Here is a 21,024-nt window from a genome sequence, read left to right on the forward strand (position 1 = left end):
TGATACACATTTAAATAATACCTTTTTCTTGTGTCATACTTTATGCTAATGTGTATAACACTTGATAATGTTTAATGCAATCTTTTCATTCTCTAGTGGCCTAGTAAATGCCTATAAGCACAATTTCTTTGTCACTTAATTTGAGGTATTGGGTGCATGGGCAAATGGACTAACAATTAGATATTGAAAAGGATTAGCTTGGAGAGTGTAAATTTAATTTCAAAAAGAATGAACAAGACTATGAGTGAAACTGGTGCAGGGGCACCTAGCCATGGAGATGTATCATGAAGACAAACCACATTTTTCTTTATTTTTAATGTTGCGTTAATGATTGCAAGGTCACAAAAGACCATTGTATCAAAACAATTCATGTTGTAAGGCTTGAGGAGCCATTTTGTATCAAGAGACCTAATAGGTCCTGATAGAGTCAACTGTGGTCAAAGGGTGAAGAACATCCAAAAAAGTTTGAAATGTTTTAATTGGTCAAATTTAATCCATTATAACATGTTAGGGGTGCCCATGAAGGCTAGGGTGAAGTGTAGTGATAATTTGTCAAAAATTGTAAAAATTGCAAAGTTGCAACATTGCCAAAAAGTGCAACAAAAGTGTAAGAATGCAATCCATTGGTCATGAGGTGGTTAGAGTAGTTAGGAAGGAGTTGTAAATGGTTTATAAAACCATGTTTTTTCGAGATCAAGGGGGTAGAGCAATTTGGAGGGGATTTGACAAAGATTATCTATCAAACCCTCAAATTGTCATAAGGTTTTAAGGAATCTGTGACTGTCATAGATCAATGGAGGATCACATTTGGTGTAATTTTTATATGTAGATGTTTTTGAATGATAGATTAATGAAATAGATTTTAGATGAATCCTTTCTTATGCATTTTTGTGGAGTATTTGGCAAGATATGTTTGGTTTTTCAAAAATTGTCAAAACCCTGCCAAGGGTTACCCGTTTTGGAAAAATCCTCATAACTTTTGACTTAACCGTTGGATCTAGCTATAAATTTGAGAGTGTTTTTTAACTAGGCAATAAAAAGTATGACCGGAGCAATTTTCTTTCTGATCAGTATTTCAAAAGTTATTAATGACTGTTTGTTACAGTTCATGGTGAAAAACATATTGGTGAAGGCAACAACAATCCTGTTGCAGCGTTTGGTATGGTCACATGAGGAATCATAATGAAAAAAGGCTATATGTGTTGTAAAGATCTCTGAATCCTCTTTCCAGTGCTTTTTGTTTGACTTAATTTGGTTAAGAATTGAAAAATTTGTGATTATATTTGTGAAAACAGTTTTTAAAGGATGAAAACCTGTATTCCATGGCAATAAAGAATTTGTTCTATAATTAGATAATTTGTATTCTTCAAAAAAATCACAAATTCAAATCTTACCCACTTCCCAATCTCCCCTCTTCCCCCCACTCTAAAGACTGCTGCCTCAACCCTAATTTCTAGGGAGCACTTGTTTTAAAAGTTCAATCCTTTTCATCAAGAGTAAACAGAGTCTCGATGTGTTAGAACGAAAATGCATCAAGCTTACAGTGGCATTCCTTGCCTCAGTCTCACGGCACTTTCTGGGCAGGGTCGGTGGAAGAATGCCATACTCATTTTTCTCCACGTCACACAAACCATACTCATTTTTCTCACGTCACACAAACCTTCTTTCCACTCTTCTTCAAACACCCAATTATTGAAGGTTAGCATCCACAAGAATGCACTTTCAGAGGGTAAGCAATTCTATTCTCAGATAAGTGAAAGGGGACATCCAGTTGCCAAAAATAATTTTTTACAGAATACACTTATCAATATGTATGACAAATGTGGAAGATTGGTGGATGCTCGTCAAACCTTCGACAACATGACTGAACCAAACATGTTTTCATGGAATGCAATAATTGGCGCTTACACAAGGCATGGCCTTCCCCAACAGGCATTGACACTCTTTCATGAAATGCAAGCAACAGGTGCTCAGCTTGATGAGTTCACGTTCGCCATAATTCTCCACCTATGTGCCAACGCCGCATCTCTGAAACATGGTTTGCAGATTCACGGATCAATAATTAGACGTGGGTTTCAATGTCCTCTTATTGTGATGAATACTCTTATACACATGTACATAAAATATGGATGCATACACCAGGCAAGCGAACTGTTTGACGAAATGCCTAAACGAGATGTAGTATCATGGACTTCCGTCGTTGCTGGATATACCCGAATTGGGTTTGTTGAAAAAGCCTTGGAAATTTTCAGGCAAATGCTTTCAGCAGGTGTAAAGCCAAGCTTGGGAAGCTTTTCGAGCGTCCTACCAGCGGTGGCCAAAGTGGGAGCTTTGAAACAGGGTATGGAGATTCATGGAAAAATAATTGAAAGCCTGTTTTTGTCAGATGATGTAGTTGTGACCGCAGTTATAGACATGTATGCAAAATGTGGAAGCATACAGAAAGCAAACAAACTATTTGACAAAATAGCTCACCGAATATAGTTTCATGAACCGCAATCATGGCCGGATGTTCACAAAGTGGGTTTGTTGACAGAGCTTTGGATATTTTCAAGAAAATGCAACTAGCAGGCGTAAAACCAAACTTCGCAACTTTTGCTAGCATACTTCCAGCTTGTGGCAGAATGGGAGATTTGGAACAGGGTATGAAAATCCATCAAAATGTAATTAAAAACGGATTTTTGTCGAACATGGTTATTAATGCCTTTATAGACATGTATGGGAAATGTGGAAGCATACAGCAGGCACAAGTAGTTTTTGACACAACGCGTCAACGGAATGTGATCTCATGGAATGCTATGATTGTAGGTTATGTACAAAATGGGATGCTTGATAAAGCCTTGGGATTGTTTAAGCAAATGGAAATCACAGGTGTGAAGCCAGACTACTCAACCTTTGCTAGCATCCTTCCTGCATGCGCCAAACTTGAAGCTTTGGAACAGGCTATGGAAACCCATCAAAAGGTAATCAAGCGTGGATTTTTATCTGATGTTGTAGTCTTGACTGCCCTGATAGATATGTATGCTAAATGTGGAAGCGTACAAAAGTCACGCATATTGTTCGACAAAATGCCTCAACGAAATGTAGTCTCATGGACTGCAATCATCGCAGGATATGCACAAAATGGACTTGTTGAAAAAGCCTTGGAGATTTTTAAGCAAATGCTATTTGTAGGGGTAAAACCAAACTTTCCAACCTTTGTCAGCATCCTACCGGCTTGTGCCAAAATGGGAGCTTTGGAACATGGGATGGAGATTCATCAAAAAATAGTCAAAGGCGGGCTTTTGTCTTATGGTGTAGTTGCAAATACCCTGATAGACATGTATGCAAAATGTGGCAGCATACAGAAGGCACGAGAATTGTTTGACAAAATGGATTATCCTGATGTTGCCACATGGAATGCAATGATTGCAGGATATGCAATGCATGGCTATAGCAGGGATGCCCTGAAACTTTTTGAACTAATGGAGCACTTTGGAACCAATCCTGACGTCGTAAGCTTCATTTGTGTTTTATATGCATGCAGTCATGCAGGTGTAGTGGACAATGGGTGTCAATATTTCCACAACATGAGGAACTTCTATCGCATCGAACCCACAGTCGATCATTATGTGTGCATGGTTGACCTTCTTGCCCGCGCTGGCTATCTTGAGAAAACCCTAAATTTTATCACCAAGATGCCAATAAAACCTGATGTGGCCATATGGATGTGTTTGCTTGGCGCTTGTAGATCGTATAGCAACATAGCTCTAGGAGAAAATGTGGCAAGACACCTTTTTGATTTGGATCCTAAAAATACTGCGCCTTATGTTCTTCTATCGAATATCTATGCAGAAGTGGGTAGGCAGAGTGACGCACAAAAGGTAAGGAAATTGATGAGAGATAGAGGAATTAGTAAGGTACCAGGATGTAGTTGGATTGAAGTGCATAAAATGGTGCATGCCTTTTGTGTGGGAGACAGATCACACCCACAAACAGAGAAAATCTATGCAGAGTTGGAGAAATTGTCTTGGGAAATGAAGGCAGAAGGGTATAATCCGGATACAGCACCTGTAGTGAATGATGTGGAGGAAGAGGAGAAGAAATTGCTTGTCTGCCACCATAGTGAGAAGTTGGCAATTGCATTTGGGTTGCTAAACACATCCCCTGGAACGACTATTAGAGTTGCCAAGAACCTTCGTGTGTGTAGGGACTGCCACACTGCAACCAAGCTTATCTCCAAGATTGTTGCAAGAGAAATTGTTGTGAGAGATGCAAACCGTTTCCATCATTTCAAACATGGACAATGCTCTTGTGGTGATTATTGGTGATGATAAAGCAAGCAAGTTGTAAGTAAAGGCTTGCACCATAACAAGGTGTACGGTTTAGACTTTCAGTGGTAAGAAGAAATCAGTTGATTAACTTATTCTGTTTCTGACATTGAACTGGTACCAGGGATCTAATACACCTTTCAGCTGAAGAGCTGGAAAAGGATTCCAAAGGATGAGAAATACAAAACGAGTGGAATGCTTGAAGGGAATGGAAAGTCACTCAGCCAGTAGGAAATGCAATCAAGACAGTTTGTGGATACAATGACAGGATCTATTGATCAATTCTTTCTCCTTTGACATTCTGTGTGGTCCTTTTGACTTGGCTATACTATGTTGTGCCCATGCCAGGTATCTAACAACCCTAAACTCAGCTTGGTGCCTAACGCCCTGAAGTCATCCAAGTGCCCAACAACCCTAAAGTTGTCGAGGGACACTAATGACTTGGTAGTTGGTACCTAACTTGGAGGGGTTTAAATGCCCTCATGTCAGCTGAAATCCTCTTCCATCGGTGCAAAATTTTAAAACGAAGTATCTGTTCAGATGGATTTTGTGTTGTTTTTAGGAAAGTAATACCAACGACATTTTGTGTCAAATTGGAACCCTGACCAGGGAATTTGCTAAATCGAATTTGATTATCGGTATTCCTTAGCAGAGAAGACTGGATGACTACAAGATGTTCTCTAGGAATTCAGAAGATCCCTTTTAGGCAATGGTTCTATCGAGGGAAGTACTCCTTTTTTCTTGACAGGTGCTTGTGAGAAAATTTGGGAGCACTTTGGAGTAAGCTGCTACCATGAAAGCTAAAATTTAAAATGTGTTACAATTTTTCAAATTCTGCATCCCATTAATCATTAGAAATAGTATTGTTATAATTGTAAACTGAATTTTGAAGAGATTGTTTTGATGGTTGAAATTGCAAATAAAGAGTGTGGTTGCATTTTGCCTTTGCAACATTGCCAACAATAGAGGCAAATACCTCAACAGGAGTTGGTTGAAGAAGTCTATCTCCACATTAAATTACTCCCCAACAATCTCTTACATATCCCCCAGTGCACAAGTTATAAATGTATCCATGATAGTGGTCAAGCCTTTATTACACGGGTGTTTGGAAACTTAATTGTGGTTTTATCTTGCACATTGCAGTCATAATACCTGCACATGCCATCAGCTCTCTAGCAAAGACTCGGCCACATTGGACTTGGTCAAGCACTAACGACTCATTTATGTTAACTTTTAAATACTCTAGCACATTTATATGCTAATATTTTTTTGTAACTAAGCACATTTATATGTTAACCGCTAGTGGTAAGTTGGTTGTTTGACATAATTAAAAGGTTTTTTTTAAGAGGATTTTTTTTTAAGTGTGGATAGTCAACAAAGAGCATTTTCATTTTATTCCAATTCTAATGAGTGGTTGCATGCCTAAGTTTGATTACATTTTAGTGTTGTTTTCAGTTCTTTAATGTAATTATAATTAAAATAGGCTTAGTTACAAGAATCTGATTCTGTAATAACTTTTGATTAGTAATTCAAAATCAAGAGCTACTTTTTGCAAAAGTTTATATTTTTCAATGGTCCATCCATTGGCCCTATTTGCAGTGTAAAATACACTAAATTATAAAGTGTCGAAAATTGGATGGGTCACTTTATATTGCACTTAGGGGAGTATATTTGCATTTCACATTGATTTTGCTCATCATTAGACAATGCCTAAACATTAAAAAGTGTAGTGCACATATTGCAAGATTAATTAACATGTGGATGAATGGTGTCCTCATTTCTTAACCTCTTCCAACTTCTCTCCATGATTACAAAAGCTAAAATACTTGTTGCTACATGTGAATACATTGTTGACCCATCCATGACTTCCATTAATTCTTTGCATCAAGCCAATGTTATTGTTTCTCTAGATCCACCATATTGCGATGCATATTTACTCAACATTTAATGTGTGTTTGAAGAATCCCACCTTGCAAATTTGGGAGACACCATTCAAGACATTTGTCTTCTATCTGATGTTACTTTGATGAAGATGCATCACCACTGCCATATTTGGATCTTTCTCTTTGCTCCCCTACATAAGCTTCTATCATGACAAATTGTGCAAATATTCATGTGTTTAAACTAAGTCAATTATAATCAGTTGCAATAGTATCAAATTCACATCAGTCCAAATATCACCATACATACATGGTCCATGTTCCTAAATCTTCTATAGTACCTGATCCATCATATCAACATTTTTCACCTCACAGCATTGGTTTGGAGAATCGATCATGGGCAAAATTCAAAGACCTTCATAATACTTCCTACATCTTCCTATTTGGAATGGGAGATCATTGTGCACACATTTGAGGTATTGTTTCTTACTAAGGTAATAAATGTTGTTTGTCGATCATGGATCATCTTCAACATCCAATATCGAGCATCTACTAGCACTATATACATCATTCTAAGGTGAGGTGCATGGTTTCCCTTCTATTATTAGTTTTGAGAGGAAGCATTTTTCACTTGGAGTTCATTACTTCACATTTTTGGGGGGGTTACATGGCCGCCTCTCTTTCTCTCCTATGGGGAGATCATTATTATACTTTTGTTAGAAGTATTCAGTAGAATTTCATTATGAGTCCTTCCTTCTGTCAATTCTCTTCTCCATACTTGTACACTTCTTTAAACATAATCTCTTTTAGAGAGGAGTTTTGTTCCTATTACATTTTCTCCTTTATCTCCACTTTATGATAAACTTACAAGTACATGAGTACCTAACATTACCTAGTATCTGGGACTCATCATCATGCATACATTACTTCCTATGTTGCATTTAAGAGGGGTGTTAGCGTAAATAGCATCATTATCCACCTAGTTAGCTAATCACCTTTCTAGGATTAACCTATTCACACTTAGCTTAAGTTTACTTAGGATATTTTATACTTTTAAATCACTTCATATGGTTAGGACATGTGTCCTCATCACTTGAGACACCTATTGCATGCACACTTGCCACTTGCTCACACACTTGTCAAGTGAGTTCACAAGTGTTGCACCTTTGGATGGGTAGGCAAAGTTTCACTACTACCTTCTCACCTCCTCATCCTTACTTGCATATACAAGGTTTATCATTGTACATTTAACACTCATTTTTATATATGATAGACATGCTTTTGTGTTCATTTTTTCACTAGCAGAAGTTAGTTGTGCTTTCAAACTATTTATGAGAAGGTATCAAGAAAAATGGTTAGTCCTTGGGTGGAGGGCAATGCCTTTCAAGATGTCATTTTGAAAATATCTAGATTTTCAATTAGTTTCTAATGTAATTTAGATCATGACAAGGAATGTACTCACTATAATTAGAGGGACAAACATGTCATACACATAGCTATATTGAGAGGGGGGTGAATCATTATATGCAAAATTTATCCTAATTTAGCATTAATTACCATTAATAACTTTTCAAACTATCATAGGAATTGCTAAGCAAAAGACAAGCATACACCAACAAAATAGAACTCCATATTTACGTGGAAACTTGGGAGAGAAAGAACACGATGAGAATAGCTGCTTGGATCTATTGCCCAAATCTAGCCTCGTGAAGCAAATAAAGAAGTTATAATATTTTGCAAGCACTAACCCACTGAAATTGCAACCTATGATGAAGACACCAATCCCCACCATATTTGCAAGCTCCAAGCTACAAGAGATATAGATCCCCAAAACAAAGAACAAAGCACCAACTTAGATAATGAGGCACTGGTAACCTCAACTACAACAAAGAATATATGTCATGGGTTTATGATGATACAGTTAACATTCTGCAAAAGGGTATCCATCAGAGTTTGACTCTATTCTTCCAGAACGTAAGTGCTCTAACACAAAACAACATGGCAAAAGTAATTAAAATTACAACAACCTCTAGCAGTTCTTTTAGCATACACCTTTGCCATTAATGACAACACAATGTTCAACAATCCCCCTTTTAACATTGATAACGCATTACACAATCTAACAATATACCAATGCATAAATCAGAATGGTTTGAAAAAGTATTCCAAAGATTTTTACTTTACCACAATACAAGAATCCTTTTACCCGGAACTTCATTTCTTGTACAAGTTGGGCTTGTCGATAAAGCCTTGGATATTTTCAAGCAACAGGTTTAAAGCCACATTCAGTAACATTTCGCAGTATCCTCCTAAGATTGTCCAAAAATTGGAGCTTTAGAGCAAGGTATGTGCATCCCTCAAAAATAATAATAAAAAATGAATGTTTTGCAGATGCCATCCTTAATTCCATGTATGCCAAATGTGGAAGTGTACAGAAGGCACTTGTGTTGTTTAAAAAAATGCCTCAAAAAAGTGTTATTTCATCGACAGCAATGATTGCGGGATGTACAATGCATGGATATAGCAAGGATTACCTAAAAGTCTTTGAATTAATGAAGCACTGTGGAGCCGACCCGAACCATGTAAGCTTTCTTTGTATCTTATTTGCATGCAGTCATGCAGGTCTAGTGGATAGCTTTTGTAAGTACTTCAATTGCATGAGAGACTCTTCTTGAATCATGCCTTGGCCGTGCTGGTTATCTTGAGCAAGCCTTAAACTTTATCAGCAAAATACCATTAAAAACCGATTCGGGTGTGTGGATGTGTTTGCTTGGCGCTTGTAGATCACATAAAAATATATGGCTACGAGAGTATGTAGCAACACTTCTTTTTGAATAGGATCCTAAAAATGTTGCGCCTTATGTTCTTTGGTCTAACATTTATGCAGAAGCAGGCAGGTGGTGTGATGTTCATAAGATAAGGAAATTGATGAACAAGAGAGGAATTAGAAAATTGCCTCGATGTAGTTGGCCAGACTTAAACCATACAAACTAAGCAACATATTAAGCTTAGAGAATGTTAGTCAATTCTGAGTGTCTAACACTTTTAAGTCTAGAAGTGTATTCTTACTGTGACATATTAAGCCTAGAAAATATCAGTCAACTCTAAATGTTTAACACTTTTAAGCTTAGAAGTGTAAGCTTAATGTGTATAATTTAAATCATTCCGATGTAGCTGGATCAAAGTCCACAAAATGGTACATGCTTTTTGTGTAGAAGACAGATCAGACCTACAAACACAGAAGATGCATCTGAAGCTGGAGTAATAGTCTTGGGATAAGGCATCAACGTATATACAAGATAGAAGGTTTGTGCTTAATGGTGTGGAGGCTCATCTGCCATCATTGTGAGAAAGGTAGCAGTTAGACTTGGATGTTAAACACATCCTATAGAACAACTTTTGGAACTGACAAGAACATCTAAGGTTGTTACAAGAGACATTGTTGTGAGATATGATAACGATTCCATTGTTTTAAACACAGGTGACATGTTCTTGTGGAAAATTAATGAAGCGAGCTTCATACACTGGCTTGCACTATAAAAAAGTGCATTGTATCAGATTTGTAATGTCAGGAAGGAATCAAGTTACATGTTCATTTCCTGAAGGAATATTGTTTATTGATTTTTGGTGAGCTAGATCATCCTTTGGATTTGGATAAAATGATAATATTTTTATACATCACTGTTTAGATAAAATAGCAAGGTTTGTGTTGAACCCCTTGTTTGAACCCTTTGTTTATCGAGCCATGGAGGAGTCACGACATCGAACTTGTTTTCACGAAGTGTAAAGGGCTCTGGAGAGTCTGGACTAGAAGCTGCAGGATGGGAAAAAAGAATAGGAAATGCAAAAAGAGAGGCATGCTTGAAGGAAAAGGAAAGTTGCTCAGCTAGCAAGAAGTATTAGAACGATTTACATTCAGGCCAATGCTTGGATTTGATGAGGACATTATTCATTTAATATGTTTTTTCAACCTAAACTGATTATGTTATCTTGTCCATATCACATCTGCAATTTAAATTGAATAATACTTGTCCTGGTTGATATTGTTTAGTTTATGGTCTTGAAACAGCAAGGGCATTTTTGGATCGATCTAGACAATCTCTTGCTCAGATTAACTGCTGAAGGCTGTTGTTTGAACTATACTTACTTAATTCTCAAGTTTAGATACCCAGTTATAGAAACTTGTCACAGAATTTATCAGGAATGTAGAGCAGAATTTTCTTCGAACACGAATGGAACACACTCATATTCATGAACAAACAATGATATTGCATTAACAACAGACTGGCAATCCAATGTTTTATTAGGAACCTTATATATCAGATGTTCTGAAAATAACAGTTATATGGAATCTGATTATAACTAACTATGACTTCAAACAACACTGCATATACACACCCGATTGCGCAATATGAACCCACAAGGTTAGGAGCCGTTATCTGATTCTGCTATAAGCTACGGATGGCCTGCTTTGCTCAACCTCTGTTCGACTCCCGGCATAAGCTAACACTCCAGTCTGAGAAAGCAAGGCACCAAGTAAATAAACTTCATCGATGTCTTAGCTCATAGCAACGCATATATATACTAATCCCTTGCCATATCGGCGCAGCGAAATAACCGCCACAAAGACGGCCAAAAGGAAAACGCCAAAAACTTAAATAAAATTATTAATTAATGATTAACCTTTATTAAAATTTATTAACCGATAGGCTATAATATATGGAAAACACCCAACGGATTTGACAGATGCCGGGAAATTTTCCGGGACGGTTCTCATGGTAAACAAATCTATTCTCATCGTCCACAGGGGATTTGCATTTGCTAAGAGCAGAGTTTTTCAAACTAAGCTCGTCAACATGTATGGCAAGTGTGGAAGATTCGTTGATGCTCGCAAGGAGTTTGACGACATGACAAAACGAGATGTGTCCTCATGTGATGCGATCATCGCAGCTTACAAAGACATGGGTATCCTCACTTTTGCCACCATACTCGCTGCCTGTGCCAAAGTAAGAGCCTTGAAACAGGGTATGGATCTACATGGAAGCATAATCAAAAGGGGATTTTTGTCAGATGTCGTAATTGTAAATGCCCTGGTAGATATGTATACAAAATGTGGAAAAATATACAAGGCACGTGAGCTGTTTGACAAAATACCCCATAAAAATGAGGTTTCCTGGAATGCTATGGTTGCAGTATACACACAAAATGGTGTTCTTGACGAGGCATTAAGGCTTTTCGATGAAATACCTCAACCGAATATCATCTCATGGAATGTCATGGTTACGCGATATGTACAAAATGGGTTGGTTGAAAAGGCCTTGGGATGGTTTTTAACAAATACACTTGGCAGATTTAAAGCCAAATTCCACAACCTTTTCCAGCATCCTCTCAGCCTGTAACAAAATACGAGGGTTAGAACAAGGTATGAAAATCTATCAATTATATCAGAAATCGTAGTTGTTAATGCCCTAATACATGTATATAAAATGTGGAAGCATATCCAAGGCACGCCAACTGTTTGACAAAATACCTTGCAGAAATGTTGACACATGGACCACAATGATTGTTGGATATGCACAAAATGGTTTTCTTGAAAAAGGCTTTTGAAAATTTCTAGCAAATGCAACTAGCAGGCATTAAGCCAGATTTCACAACCTTTGCCATCATCCTCCCAGCCCGTTCAAAACTGGGAGCTTTAGAACAGGGCATGGATATCCATAAAATCATAATTGACAATGGATATTTGTCTTATGTCGTTCTTGCAAGTATCGTGGTAGACATGCATACAAACTGTGGAAGTATACAGAAAGCATCCAAGATAATTGAAAAAACACTTTCAAATGCCTAAATGTAATATAAGAGACTCTCAACTGAAATGCAAACGTCTACAACAGAAGGCCATTCAAACCAGTGCGCCAAAGCCCAGGTGAGTTTCTGCAAACAAGAAACAGGGGAGGCTAAGCTCTCGATCGGGTCGGCACTACTGGTTTTAAGAGATTGATTCTGATCAGAGTTTCCCTCTTATTGATCGATCGCGCGTATTAAACATACAGCTGCTGCTTTTCTTACTTTGTGTTTTAATTAAGGTCTCTTTATATTACCATGTTTTCATGGTTGATGTGAATGAGTTGGTATATTTTTTGGAAAAAATTGTGATGAATTGTATATTTTGATGAACAATTTTGCAACTTTGAATCACAGTGATTGATAAGAAGGAAGAAAAAGGACAGGTATGTAATGTCCCTATTAGCATAACAACTGTAATTGCAAGAGACTTCTTTACTTTAAATCTTAATTATTACTATGAATTTGTTCTTATTCTTATTCTTCGATCTCCTCCTATTCCCCCCTTCTGGGTGAGTCACAAACCTCCACATATTGTCATCAAGTAGATGTGATGTGAAGAGTCGTAACTGTTCCCATGTCTGTCTGCATAATACTTTTAATGAGTCGCTGCAATGAAGTCACTATTTTAAGATGCATGGAGTTTGATGCTTTATTTTATTATTGCTACTTCATTTTCTTTTGAATCATGTTTGTTGTCATATGTAATCTTATAAACTGGTCACTTCCATAAAATATCTTAATCATTATTTATAATTTACTAGCATATACACCTTAAATTTTAATTTAATCTATATAAAATACGCCGAGAGATATCCTTTTCGAGGCGCCTATTTTTAATCAATTTGACACCCTAAAGTCAAATAGGCACCTCGAGAAGGATATCTCTGGGCGTATTTTATATAGATTAAATTAAAATTTAAGGTGTATATGCTAGTGGCATCCGCGCGACACAACATAGAAAACATAAAATAAATCAATATATAATTATATAGTATCTTTTTATTAAAATAAATTATATTATAATATTATTATATTAATACGTAGAGATATATGAAATTTTATATTTCTATTTAGACTATTTTTTATAGCATATATGTGTTGCAAGATCAAAGCAAATACTAAAATCCGAGATATATTATTTAACTTTATTTAATCACAAGTATTATGGTTATGGTCAATGTTAGGGTTAAGGTTAGTGTTATGGTCGGCGTTAAAGTTTACATCATGGTTTGGGTTAGATTTATGATTAGGATTTGGTTTTACCGTTAGGGTTATCATAATGTTTAGGGGTTATATCATGGTTAGGGTTAGCATCAACGTTAGGGTTTTCTTTTGGTTTAGGATTATGGTTAACGTTAGGGTTTAGGATTACAATTAGAATTATGGTTCTAAGGTTAGGGTTAAGGATTAGGGTTATGTTTACAATTATGTTTAGGGTTTACATCAAACTTAGGGTTAGGGTAAGCATAATTACAGTTAGAGTTAGGGTTAGAATTATAATTTGGGGTATGGTTAGGATTAGGATTTGGTTTATGGTTATGTTTTGGATCATGGTTAAGGTTAACATTGTGATCAAGGTTAAGGTTTAAATCGTGCTTAGAGTGATGATTAGGGTAAGGGTTTAGGCTTAGGATTATGATAATGGGTAGGTCGTATATCATAGTTAGGGTTAGCATCAACGTTAGGGTTTGTTTTAGGATTAGGATTAGGGTTAGGGTTTGGGTTTATGGTTATAGTTAGGATTATGGTTAGGGTTAAGGTTTTATTTTAAGGTTAAGTCTATGATTAGAGTTTAGTGTTGTGGTTACAATTATGTTTAGGGTTTACATTAAAGTTAGGGTTAGAATTAGGGTCATGGTTCAATTACATTAAGGTTAGGGTTAAATTAATATTAAAGTTCAATTAGGATCAGGGTTTGGGCTAGATTAAGGTTAGGAATAGATTAGGATCAAAGTTCAATTTGGGTTAGGGTTATGTTTAGGGAAGGATTATTGTTTGGGTTAGGGTTTAGGATCATTGTTAGGTTAGGGTTAGGGTTAGGGTTAGGATTATGATAAGGGTTATGGTTAAGTTTATTGTTTATATCATGATTGGCGTTAAGGTTAGATTTAGGATTGTGGTTAAGATTAGGGTTAGGGTTATTAATAGGATTATGTCTAGGGTTAGGGTTATGATTCAATTTAGGGTCATAATTAACACCATGGTTAGAGTTAGGTTTAGGTTTAGGGTCAGGGTTCAAGTATTATGGTTAGGGTTTACAATTAAGGATAGGGTTAGGGTTATGGTATGGGTTAGGATTAGGATTATGAATAGGATTTACTCTTAGGATGAGGGATAGGTTTTGGGATAGGTTTAGGGTTAGGGTTAAGGATAATCTTAGGGATGGATTTAGGGTTAGGGTTAGGAATATGGTTAGGGTTACAGTTCATGGTTAGGGTCAGGAATATGGTTAGGGTTAGGGTTTCTAGCACAGCTAGGGATATTGTTAGTTTGATGTTAACATCATTGTTAGGGTCAAGTTAATAATTAGTGTTAGTGTTAATTTAGGGTTAAGAATATAGTAAGGGTTAACATCATGGTTAGGTTAAGTTAACAATGAGGGTTAGGGTTAGATTTAGTGATTGGATTATGGTCAAGTTTAGGGTTAGGATTAAGGTTTCATATTAGATTTAGGGTTATTGTTAGGGTGATGTTTTATTAAAGATAAGGATTATTGTTAGGGTTTAGGATTATAGTTAAAGTTAGGGTTTAGGATTATGTTTAGGGTTTACATCGTAGTTAATTTTAGGTTAATGAATAGGGTTAGCCTTAGGTTTAGGGTTTGGATTACAATTAGGCTTTGGCTTAGAAATAGATTCAAGGTTAGGGAAAAGGTTTATGATTACTTTTATAGTTAAGGTTAGGGCTTAGGATTATGTTTAGGTTTAGGGTTATACTTACAATTATAGTTACTGTTAGGGATGCATCATAGTTAAGGACAATGCTCGGGTTAGGGGTAGGGTTATGGTTAGGGTTAGGGTATAGTGTTAGGATTAGGGTTAGATTTTGGGGTCTAGTTAGGATTAGTCTTTAGGATTATGGTTAAGGTTTATATCATAGTTAGGTTTAGGTTAATGGATAGGGTTAGACTTAACTTTAGGGTTAGGTTTTATCTTGGAGATAGATTCAAGGTTAGAGTTAGGGTTAGGATTTATGATTAGTGTTATAATTAGAGATATAATTTAATTTAGGGGTAGAGTTAGGGCTATTTTTTATATCATGGTTATGGTATGTTTTAATGGTTACTATTAGTATTAATATTAGGGATTACACCATGGTTAGGGTTAGGCTTAGTGTTAGGGTTATGGTTAGGATTTACATCATGAATAGGGTTATTATTAGGGTTAGGGCATATGATTAGGGTTATTGTTAGGATTAGGGTTTAATTATATGGCTAGAGTTAAGCTTATGGTTAGGTTATGGTTGGCATTCAATTAGAGGGATTAGGGTTAAGGGTTAAGGTTATAGTTAATTAGATTTAGGGTTCAATTACGATTAGGATTTGATTATGGTAACAATTTAATTATAGTTAGGGTTAGGATCAGAGTTAAATTAGGATCAAGGTATAGAGTAGATTAGGGTTTAGGATAGCTTAGAATTAGAGTTTAATTAGGATTATAGTTCAATTAGGGTTGGGTTTAAGTTGAGGGATAGGATTCAATTCTGGTTATTTTAGGGTTCAAGTTGTAATTAGAAATTAATTGTAGAATTATAGTAAATTTTAAGGTTAGTTTATAATTAGGTTTCAATTAGTGTTAAGGTTTAGTTTGGGGTTATGACTCAATCATAATTAGATGAGGGTTGAAGTTATAGGTAGTGTTTAATTCTCTAGGGTTATACTTAAGTTTAGGGTTAGGTTTTAATTTGGTAAGATTAGGTTTAGTATTAATGTTAGGGTATAATTACGAAAAATATTGAAGGATAATGCTCAAGGTAAAGGTTGAGGCTCCATTATGAATAGAGTTAGTATTACAATTCAATTAGGGTTTAATTAGGTTTATAATTAGTTTTAGGGTTCAAATATGGTTAAAGTTCAATTATGGTTAGATTAGGGTTCAAGTTGTAAGTAGGGTTAATTTTTTCTCCTTTTTTCAATTTATGAAATAAATAGCTTTAAAGTTTGTTCTAAAAAAATAAATACATTTTAAAATAGCTTAAACTTTATTTTAATTAAAATAATCTTATTAACATAAATTTAAAATCTTATTAACTTTTTGTTTTTAATGATAATATTAGGTTTAGAGTTTCTAGAAAACTATTTTAAAGGAACTAATTTTTAAAATTTTGATACAAAAAAAATGAGATTTTTATTAATATATAATAAAATATTCAAACTCAACTAAGAGATAAATGAGATATAAATAGAAAAATCAAATCTATATCATATTTTTGAAATATTTGTGAATGCATGTAACTTTGATTTTTTGAATTTAGAAACATTATATTTTTATGATTAAACTTTAGAAACATAATTTTTTCTATTTTTTAAAATTGAAAATTAAAATTATATACCATTTTTATTCTTTGTACTTGTAGCATGTAATTTTGATTTTTTGAATTTAGAAACTTTATATTTTTATGATTGAAATATAGAAACAAAAGCAAAAAAAATCTTTTTGATATTTCTAAATATACCAAATAAATTTAAATTATAAAATTAAAATAATTTTTTTAAATTTATAAATAAATAAACATTCAATTTTAGAATAAATTTAAAACTAAAATCTAGGTATGAATAAAACATTTCTATTTTTTAAATGAATCATCAATCTTTTAGAATAAATTTAAAACTAAAATCTAGATATAAATAGAACCTTTCTATATTTTTGCTAAGCAACATAGAAGACATTAAAAGACATTAGATCTAAAATATTAAAGTGAAATGAATATGTATATTAAATTTTAGAAAGAAGTAGTACTTCAACAATTGAGCTATATTGAAACTTTCAATCTTTTTAATTTACATTGGAAATTTTACACAGCAACAAAAATTCCTTTTGGAATATAGATTAATACATTCATGATTTGATCATTATGCTCGAAATTCAATATACAGAAAAGGCATGTATTTTCTCTCAGATGCACATTGTTATACAAAGATCAAGATAGGAAAAAATTATTTGGGGTTTAATGGAGCTTATGGAGGATGCCAAAAATGATGCTTATAAGGCATGTATTCTATCAATGCATGTTATTATAGAAAGCTCAAGATAGGAAAAATTTATTTGGGTTTAATAGAGCTTATGGAAGATGCCAAAAATGACGTTTATATCTTGTAGTGATGTTACAACAAATCAAAACAAAACAATCAAATTTGACATTCTAAAATTTCTAACTCCATTTTTATCTACTTTAATGAGAATAAGATCTATGTGTTGCCTCCCTTTCTACAGTAGTGTACACTAAAAAGATCAAAACTTGTCTCTGTTTACTACCATACTTTTTACAGCTTGAGAATGATTTGAGATTCTAGTAAAGTTATATGAATTGCAATCTATCTTCTTGGCAAAATAGCTAAATCCCAATAACCAAAACAAAATAGCAAAAAAGACTAATAAGAAGAATTGAGTTGTTATAAGAATGTGAAATTGTTCACTGAACAATTAGACCAAACAATAAATAAATAAATAATATCAACATTTTAATGAATTTGCACAGCAAAAAAAATAATATGAAAATTGGGTAAAATTTTGCATCTGAATATTAGTTTCCAAGGCTCACCTAATATTAAATATTAATAGATCGGTAGAAATTAATGAACAGATCATTTAAATAAATAGGAAAAAAAATTAAAAATTTCAATAAAAATAGGAGACTTGTCTATGTATAGATTGAAAATAAAACTCTTGGGAATCATTTTAAGAGAGGAATTGTATTCTTCCTTGAGAAAATTCTGAGCAACTTCATTCAACATTCCCATCTCATCATTTGATGGTGTGCCTTGATCGCTATAGTGATTGGTGCATTTGATTTCCTACTATGGTGTCCAATGCAGATATCTGTTCCAAAAATTTCAATTTTTTTTCTTTCAAACATTCAAAATCTCAACAGACAAAGGAAAAAAGATGTAAGTTGTTCGTTTTTAGCAAATTCACACTAATTCTGAAAAAAAATTACCTTGAAGACATAATATGTCATCATATTCGTGTTTTGTCCATCTATTGCAACTACCTACAACAACGTTTCAACATTTTCTATGAACTCAGAAAATTCATGGAAAAAGTGATTAACAATGAAACCCATAGAGATTCACCTTCCTTCATCAAAAAATGTAAATTGCAGAAACAAATTAGCTAATTTTAAAATAGAAAGTCTAAATTGTAGAATCATCAAAGAAAGACTCCCACGAATATCGTATTAGCTAATTTTAAAATAGAAAGTCTAAATTGCTTGAACTATTCTAAATCTAAAATAGTGGTTGGAAAGTGGAAAATTAAATCAAGGAATAATAGAACATAATGTCCTATTATCTCATAACATAAATAAGTTGGCAGTAAACATCTGGTATTCCGTCTATGGAGCTGATTTTCATAGCGACTGGTTCATTCACTTTGGCCAGCTTTTCTACAATAGTTGCTACATTTGTTCTTGATTGGAGATTGCCCTTTGCTAATACCCATTCCATGTTTTGAATCGCTGGATGATCGCCCTTTTCTAACACCCATTCCATCTTTTGCAGAGCTTATTTGTGGAGCTTACAATGGAATTCTTCAACATTGCTATCATCTGCCCCTCTAAAATAGGAAAAGGTGAATGCCTCTTGCACTTCCATTCTCCACAACCGCTTCTTCTTCCATTATCGTCAGTTTCATAAGGCCAGTAAGCTGTGAAACGTTACCTCTGTCGCTTTGCGTTTGTAGTTAAGTATAATTCAACTACAGGCGTTCCATAATCATTAATGGCAATGATATATAGTTTGGATTATTTAAACAGGCATGAGACCGTCATTTTTTTCTTAAAGGCATTTTGTGTTTACGGACAACTTCGATCCCATTGTAGATCGCCTCTCGGCGAAATAATATATATAAAAATTATGTGTATAATATAATATTAATTTATTTTTATTTGAATATTTCAAGAATATTAGTAATAAATATTATTAATTAAATAATAATATTTAATAAATAAATAAATTTCAAATAATCATTCGTTGGTAATTAATAATAATAATTATTTCATTTAAGATATAGATATATAACAATCAAGGAGGGGACAGAACCAGGTATCAATAAGGACTTAGAAACAATCAGAAACATATCCTGCAATCATTGCATTCCATGAGATGCATCTCTTTGAGGCATTCTATGAAAGAGTTTGCATGCCTTTTCTAAGCTTCCACATTTTGCATACATGTCTACCATAGCATTTCCAACTATAATATCTACATAAAATCCACCAACCAATTTTGCTTTGATGTATATTCACACCCTGTTCCAAAACTCCCATTTTGAAGGATGTCGAGAAAGGTTGTGGATTTTTGGCTATACACTTGCCAATTGCATTTGCTTGAAAGTTTCTAAAGCCTTTTCAATAAATCCATTTTGTGCATGTCCTATAGTCAATGTAGTACATAAATACATATGCATGACAACCTAATTTGTGTTGGATTATTTTAAGTAAATAAATGTACCAATAAATAAGAAAGTTATTCATACAAATTTTGTAAATTGAAAGGATGAGACAAAAAAAACTTCTAAAATAATAAAAAAAATTTAAGACAGACAATAAACTTGAATGGTTACATCCTATTAATTTGAAGTTGTGTAAAAACTAGAAGTCTCTCATAATAGATTAATTATGCATGTTCTATTCTCAAGGTTCATGTCCATTTATAGAAATCCCTTAATCCCTTTGAGATTGAAAGATGAATTTTCAGATTAATTTTTATTTCAGAGGATATTGAGAAAATGTTGAATTCATACCCTAGGCTTTGGGAGGATACCAAACATATTACATGTTTTGACCGTCTAATTTGTTTTCCTTCATGTTTGAATGTATTTGTGTACATGATACTTTTATAACCTACACACAACCAAGGTGTGCCAAAAGAAAATACTTGAATGAAAAAATTGGTTTACTTTATACAAATTGAATTAGATATTATTCTTCAACATTCTTTTGGAAAATTTTAAACTAATTGATAGTTCCTTCTTATGCAAGATGTGAAAAATTATTGTTTAAAAGATTCCAAATCTAAAAATGATTAATGGAATCATGTTTCCTACACAGAATAGGATGCAATGTGCATGATTGCATTTGTATACCACTCTTAAAAATGCATTGCTTTCATGATTCACTTTATTTGAATTTCTTTACTTTCTTTGTGTAGTAAAGTATCAATAAGGTTTTATTGATTGTTTAGTGTGCCTTGCAAAGGTTTCTAAATTTTTTTGGGATTGATCTGTTCTAATCTAATTAAATATGATGTATTTGTGCATAAGTCATAAGCTTAATTATGTCGAGAGGCATCTACAATGACATTAAAGTGTCTGTAAACAAAAATCCATTTTTGAAAAAAATTGACATGCAAATGACAGGTAAATGCATGAAATATGTCATGTTTCAGCTTTTGTGGAGGTGTTACTTTATTACTCTAAATAAAATAGAACCCTCTCTTGATACAGTAATTTAATGGATATGTATTCTTGGTATTTAGTATTTTAGAAGAACATTTATTTAGTATCTCTCAACATATATATATATATATATATATATATATATATATATATATACTAGTTTCTAAAAACAATTATCGTGATGTACCATAATGCATCCTAATATAAGTAAAATTACCTTTTTCTTCTCAACAAAATGATGCTGACGTATTCTTACCTCTCTTTTCACTGTTTAGTTTTATTTCTAAGATTGTAAGAATTACAAGAACAAAAGGCAAACAAAAAAAAAAAAGGAGTGGAAAATAGAAGCCAAAAGTGTGAGGTGAAAAATTA

At 34.0% G+C, this 21,024-nt stretch overlaps 2 protein-coding genes across 2 annotated transcripts; both read left to right on the forward strand.

Annotated features, from left to right (window-relative positions):
- The first annotated feature begins 1,405 nt into the window (after positions 1 to 1,405).
- LOC131052117 (pentatricopeptide repeat-containing protein At4g21065-like) lies at positions 1,406 to 5,511 on the forward strand. The gene is given in 2 exon segments (XM_057986714.2): positions 1,406 to 2,487; positions 2,490 to 5,511. Coding segments are annotated over 2 exon segments (2,781 nt in total). The 5' UTR covers positions 1,406 to 1,527; the 3' UTR covers positions 4,311 to 5,511.
- Positions 5,512 to 10,651: 5,140 nt separating this feature from the next.
- On the forward strand, positions 10,652 to 11,589 carry LOC131052095 (pentatricopeptide repeat-containing protein At1g19720). The gene is made up of 2 exons (XM_057986683.2): positions 10,652 to 10,726; positions 10,900 to 11,589. Exons 1-2 carry the CDS (start codon positions 10,652 to 10,654, stop codon positions 11,587 to 11,589), a joined length of 765 nt encoding a protein of 254 aa, XP_057842666.2.
- Positions 11,590 to 21,024: the final 9,435 nt, after the last annotated feature.

The sequence above is a fragment of the Cryptomeria japonica genome, chromosome 9 (assembly GCF_030272615.1).
Source record: "Cryptomeria japonica chromosome 9, Sugi_1.0, whole genome shotgun sequence".
NCBI lineage: Eukaryota > Viridiplantae > Streptophyta > Pinopsida > Cupressales > Cupressaceae > Cryptomeria > Cryptomeria japonica.

What these genes read in the sequence shown, in the direction of transcription:
- LOC131052095 (XM_057986683.2), top strand. Translation starts at nt 10,652, where the DNA reads ATGGCCTGCTTTGCTCAACCTCTGTTCGACTCCCGGCATAAGCTAACA. An exon ending in CTGAGAAAGCAAGGCACCAA is followed by an intron (nt 10,727 to 10,899) that starts GTAAATAAACTT and finishes ATTAACCGATAG; the next exon opens with GCTATAATATATGGAAAACA.